Here is a 6,975-nt window from a genome sequence, read left to right on the forward strand (position 1 = left end):
TATATATTATATATATATATATATATATATATATAATTGTTATTATATTGACCTACCAACTGTGCCTGGTTAACAAGACAGAAGTTACAATTATGCAGTGCAAGTGCACTCATGTTACCTTATCCAATAATATATATAACTGACCTTTTGTCTTTACAAAGTAACCTGTCTTGGCTGTGTTTTAGTGAACTAGTATTTTGTAAAATACAGTCACATTTCAACTATTATGCATTATATATTTATATACATTATTTCTATTTACAACAGAAATAAAAAAGATAAAACATTCATATTTTATAATATAGCTTGTCAGTATCGGTAGTTTGAGTTCCTAATTCATACAAAACTTTATATTTTGTATTTTGACATCACAGAAATCTAATTTCAACCAGTGCTGATTTCAACATACGATGTGACATACAAAAATCAATGTTTAGCTGTGTTTTTTTAATATTTACTTTTAAATTAAGAAATTAACTAATGCATAATACTAAAATTTGAATTATAATCTACAATTTGATACAAAAACTTATTGATTCATAAAATAGTAGTTCAATGAAATTTTGAATGTAAGTCAACAAATGCAATGACATGGTCTTTGACACATGACCCATCGAGATAGGGTTAATAAGCATGTCATTTCCATCACCATGACATATAATGCAAGCAAAATAAACAATAGGAGATGTTCTCTTAAGTCTGGCAATGAGATCCATTGTCTCATTTCCTTTAAAGAAAATTCATTACTTAGGTTTTTGAATTCAGAAAGTCACAGGGTTATTACTCCTATTCTCAATCCAAGACTGGTTGATTATTTTGGATCACCTATTATACTACTCTACTTGGGTTTTGATTTCACTATTCTTGTATTTGGTTGCATTAGGCTGACTTCTCTGCTACTCTATTTCAGTCTTTGGTCATCTACTACACTATTCTACTCATGCATACTGCAATTATAACTCAAAATTATCAATCTTATAAAAAGTGTATACATCATGAGAAATAACCTTGATCTCAAACAGTTAATCCTACTTATTCCTGTTTTGCTTTAATAGATTCCTAGATGCCTAAAAATCAGACTAGTGCTTTATGTTGTAATTCTTAGTTGGAACAGAAGTTATAGTATTTTCAATTTTATTTGACAACCGTTTAGGAGGTGGGCATTGTCATTGACTAGACTGTATCTAGGGTTATTTGTGCCAGCTTCAATACGACAGAGTTTTAGAATGTGGTCTCTATAATGTATGCCATTAACAGTACCATTGTGCAGGATGTTAAGTGAGTTTGTCCACCATTGCTTAAAGCTGTTCATACCATATTACCACCATCACCCCCACACACATCATGTTCTACTAAGAAAATGAGACTGGAGTTGGTTCCAAGTGATTTACAAATTATTATATGGCTTTTAATTGGTGCAAAGTGGAGCATGACTCATCTGTAGAAAAAAAAAAAATACTATTCCAACATAGCATTGGACAGATGGAAATGTTCATGGCACCACTGTAGTTAAATAGCCTTGTGCCTTGGTAAGTGGAATATATCTCATTAAGCATCTATTTCTAATCATTTTTATATTGACTCAGCATAGAGCTGTGGCTGTAAACATATCATTCACTATTACAGCAAGTTTTCTACTCAGAATTGACTAATAGCTATCACCTGCTCATGTTGTGGATAATGGTCTGCCTTATCCAGGTATGAGAACATCAGTATCATTGGTGTGGAAATGATTCAACGATCTGATAACAAAACTTCGAGACACCTATGAGAAATTCATAATAGTATACTTCTAGTTGTCCAATGATTTTACACATCCAAGCATTTACTTTGAAATCTAGCCACGGTTCTTGAATAATCTGAAGTGCTTAAAATTCTACAATGCATTTCAAATTAATAATACAAAACTTTATATAAAATCACTATATAAAGTACAGACTGAATTATCAATCATACGCACTGCATATCATATGATGTTTGATTAATGACCAATTTGCATTTAACTAACCTCTGTCATTTAACAAAACACATGGAGCATGCAACAAGAAATAAAGTTAAATCTTCTGTAAAATCCAAAAATGAAACAGAATAAGCCTTGAGAAAATTCAATAACAATAATAAACCTTAGAAAGGAAAATTACAACTATCGTAAATATGCAAATAAAGTAAACAAATTTAAAAGGTAAGTTACACTCAGGAAGCATTTGTTATAATATCCTTATTTTGGTTGAGAAATAACTTAAAATGCAATAAATCACATTTTTAAATCGGACAAACATATGTACCTTTCCTCGCGAAGTGCCTGATAAAAGAGATGAACTTGTATAACTGGTTCACTGAAAAATATTTCACCATTGTTAATTAATAATAAAAACATCAATTACAATAATACAGCATAATTTTAGGGTCGGGAAATTTGCAACTTGTTTTACTTATGGAAAAACTAAAGGGTTCAACAAATATTAAATTTATGAAGAAACGAAAATCCTTCTAATTTGGTGTAAAATCTATCAATATTTTTTCTCAAATTGCAAGTAGTTTCCCCAATTGTTGCTATTTGTAAAACAAACAACTTTTTTCTTAGAAGCATTTTTTTTCTTCTTTTTACAGCAAAGTTGCTTTTTGTTTAGATAAAGGTTGAACTGGAAGGGAAATTGATAATTCTCTGTACAGATAACAATGTACTATAATACATAATTTGATAGACAAAAACCTTGGCTTTCTACTGGTTATAAATACTATAGTATTAAATGTCAGAGAGAACTATCGGCAGTTTCTGAAAGAAAGAATGTGACAGGCGAGCATGGCAGGAGGGGTCTGATTATCTATTTTATGACTTTGTAACCAAATAAGATTGAAGGCTATAAATTTTGCACTGCCTGAGTGATAAAGATATTATAAAATAAGCAATTTACAATACATTTCATACTTTTTGGATAGGTGATAAATAAATTAGAGAAGAGAGGATACCTAGAGAGAAAATATCACAATTCTTACACTATGAGAAATTCTAATTTTTTTTTATTTAAATATTGCCTTATAAAAGTAAAAATTTGTATACTATTAAAATATGGATCTTTAGCTATGTTTTTATGCTATATATATTACTGGTGTACCATGAAATGAATGTAGTTTGATTAAATTTTGAATGTCACTCACTAAAACCTTGTGACATGCACAGAAAAACATACCTGGGGCAAGAGGGCGTCTGGTGAATTTGACCAGTTAGATTTGAAAATAAAATCAAACAGGTACAGTATAATCAGCAGTGAAAAGATGGCCTTGATGAAACTGCGATAGAAACCTGGGTACAAGGTTGTTTATTCCTACTCCAGTCCCTACGGTACCATTCACAATGTCTTCCTGAATTACCAATTTCACTGTTCGATATGCTAATTTAAAATGTTCTAACAATTCGGCAATACATAAACACTCATAAAAGTTCAACCCAGGATTGTGTTATGAAGAAAATACACGCACTAAAGTTAGTGACAGTTCAAAAACGGGTTAATAAAAATATTGCAAAAAAATGGTAGCATTTGGTTAGGCTATGATACTGAAAAGGATGGACACGTGGAAAGGCTGTATTGCAAGTTATGTCAAAAGTATGAATAGCAAATCTGCATTTTAAAATACTTTTTGAATGTCTAGATAACTGGTAATGAGAACTTGAAGTTACCCAACTCAAAAGACCATTCTAATACAGAGCTTTAATAATAATACCTTTGAGCTTTCCTGCTAATGATGAGTTTAGATCAGGAGAATAAGTACATTTACCAGAAAAACTAATACCTGATACAAAACAACAAACTGTTGTCAAGAGATTTGTTCGTTTTACAGATGTACAACAAAAACAGCTGGAAAAAAAGGTCTGATGGTGCATATTTCTTTACTTAAAAGACATCAAGAAAGATGCAACAGGAATTGAATCAGCTATTTAATCTCTAGGCACAACAGAAAATCAGCTTTATTAAAAACTTGTTGGATTTGGTGCAGATGGAACCTCAGTAAATAGTGGGGATAAAAGTGGTGTGAAGGATTTGGTCCAAGAGAAATCACCATGGTTAATTTTTCAATGATGTGTGGCTCATAAATTAGAGCTGGCCATGAAGGATGCTCTTCAGCCAACACATTTCAGGCAAGTGGATGACATGCTCATGAGACTATACTATATCTATCATAAATCTCCTAAGACATTGCATGAACTAAAGTGAATTTGCAAACTTGTGAAGAGTACATTTGAATTTGTGGAAGGATTAGTAAAACCAAAAAAAGCATGTGATACATGATGGATTTCAAACTGGCAGCTCTGAGATTAGTGCTGGATAAATCTAACGTTTAAACGATGCATTTGGAAAATTTGGCTGCTCAGAGATGTAATGATGAAATTGCTGGGTATTTAAAAAAGTTGAAAATCAGTCACATGTTGTTGCACTTTTCACTGATGTGTTAAGTCTTGTTGCAGAACTATCAAACGTTTTTCAGGAAGAAGGAATTGATATTGTGAGTGCTATTAGTGCTTTAGAAAAAAGCAAAATGTAAATTTCAAACACTCAGTAGAGTGAAGTTACAAAATCTTCCAGCCACAAAGTATTTGTTGAGCAAAATGGAATTCACACATACCAAGGTGTTCATTTCAACTCTAACCAGTTTGACAAAAAACTGGAATTATTGGAATCAAAGAAGAATGGAATAACTAAGTCTGTTTCCTCTTGCATATCTTCCCATTTGGATGACTGGAAGTTCTTTGTTAGAGAAAATTGCTCTCATATTGAACACTGAATCATGGGTAGCTAGAGCTGAATTTCCCCTGGCACATGAAAACAGAAAAGAGCCTGTATCTTCCACCAAATTAAATGAATTTTGTGATACTGAAATAACTGAATTGTTTAAACATTTTCACACCATCTTATGTAATGCTGGCATCAAATGCACCTGTATTGAAGATACTGATGAATGTATACCCAAAGCATCAATTACCTACAACCTGGTAAATATAACTATAAGAAAACCTGAAGATTTCTTTTTCAGTCCTCCTACACAGAAACAAAATGGAAGAACATCCTAACATTAACTGACTTTCTATTTTCTGTTCCAGTCACAAATACATAACTAGAAAGAATGTTTTCAAAATTACATCAAACAAAACTTGATTCTAGGTGTTCAGTAGGTGAGAAAAGACTATCCCATTTACTTAGAATCACAGAAGGTCCTTCACTTAGTTCCTCTGATGTGACCCCAATAATTAAGCTATGAAGTAAAAGAAAAGTTATGAGACCCAATCAAAAGAAAGGGAAGAAATACAAAAAAGCAGAAACAAAGATAAAAAAATCCCATAAAGATAATTACAAAGAGCTTTTGTTAATAGGCAGTCGTAGCACAGAAGGTGACAGAGCTGATGAAGATGTGAACATCAGATGATCTAATGAAGATTACCAGTCTTGAAGTTCTGGATCTGAGGCTGAGGTGCAGTAAGAGAGTAATGATGGTTTACACTGGTGTATTGAAAATGTCCTTTTTAGCGACATTGGTTCAGAGACATTAGAATTTTTTGGCTTTTAAACTCTGTACCATCTAGGTCACTCCAATTTACTGGTGTGTTTTACAGACCTTTTTAATGTTATTATTTACAGGTTTTATGAGCATTATGAAAATAAAACAAAAGAACAAATTAATTTTATCACATGTCTTCCTTGACTGTTTACAGTAGCATAATCACACATATTAAAATGCACGTGACAATCGCTGACTGCATCAGCCATGCAATACAAAGTGTATCAGGCACAAAATAGTTGGTGCCTAACATTTTGTCGGGCACTGGACAAAAAGTTATTTTCAGGCTTGGGACAACATACAGATTTCAGCTTGTCCCAATTTATGTTTATAGGTTTCACTTCTACATTTACTTTGCAGAACATACTTTTTGCTGTTTCTAGAGCTCACAGTGTTACTAACACAATTTACACACTGGTTATAGTTTCACTTCTATGGTTAGTACTCCTACAGTTGATGATGTTTCTATAAACAGATAGTTCAAAATGAGCTCCTCATAGGGTGTCTCAACATGTGATTACATTATAAAACATTGTAGTCTAGATTTAATTATATGTCCTATAAAGTTACATGTAACACCATTATTTTAACAAGACAACTATTATAACATAGTGTATTACATATGTCAGTTTTATCACACGTACTATCTTAACTTATCAATTATATGAATGAGGCAAATATTATAGCCAATAATTTACTTTACATAATTTTACAATTATCTGCCCTGAAAGGATTTTATCATATCTAATGTTTCATATTTTAAAATATCGAATGAGACAATTACATTATTATTCTACAGCCAAATATGATTTTTTTTATGATTTGGTACACATTTAACATACTGTAGTACAGTTTTTGCTCCTATATTTAATCTGCATAACATACTTTTTACAATTATCATCCTGGAAAGGACACTTATTTTAATCTCTAAATAACATACAATAACTTCATGCTTAGCTTTATAAGTTGATTTGTTCCGCTAAAGTTTAAAGGATACATGTACACAGTTATGTTTAATAATTACTATTCTAAGATTTTTCTAGATATTTTCCCAAATCTGTGACTACAGCTTGTTTCTTGCTGGCTTGGAATTTTATGTATAAAACTTTGTGGTTTTAGAGTACCACTTATAAATAAACTTTATTAATTCGTAAATCAAAACGTCTGCAACGATTATCTTCCACAGATTTCTAACTAATAATGTCTAAGAGGTGGAACGTGAATGGCGTTCATAAAATTTGACAGGAGAGATCATCATGTGGCCAAACAACCAGTCCCCTCTTAAAACTGGTACAGTACAGGGTCAGTAACAATGAAAGTAAATGTCTGGAATTATAAAAAATTTTAACACACACACACATGTAATGACATCAGATATGTACAAGAATGTATCATACTAAAGTCATGACTCTTTCAAATGGA

At 31.7% G+C, this 6,975-nt stretch overlaps 1 protein-coding gene across 1 annotated transcript in view; it reads right to left on the reverse strand.

Annotated features, from left to right (window-relative positions):
- Positions 1–1,734, reverse strand: part of LOC106459996 (dual specificity protein kinase CLK2-like) — a 52,979-nt gene extending 51,245 nt beyond the window's left edge. The window contains exon 1 of the mRNA XM_022386774.1: positions 1,663–1,734. Within this exon, the coding sequence (XP_022242482.1) occupies positions 1,663–1,719 (57 nt within the window). The 5' untranslated portion in view covers positions 1,720–1,734. The remainder of the gene's footprint in view (positions 1–1,662) is intronic.
- Between the last annotated feature and the right edge of the window lie 5,241 nt (positions 1,735–6,975).

Source organism: Limulus polyphemus, unplaced genomic scaffold (genome assembly GCF_000517525.1).
Source record: "Limulus polyphemus unplaced genomic scaffold, Limulus_polyphemus-2.1.2 Scaffold31, whole genome shotgun sequence".
NCBI classification, from domain to species: Eukaryota; Metazoa; Arthropoda; class Merostomata; order Xiphosura; family Limulidae; genus Limulus; species Limulus polyphemus.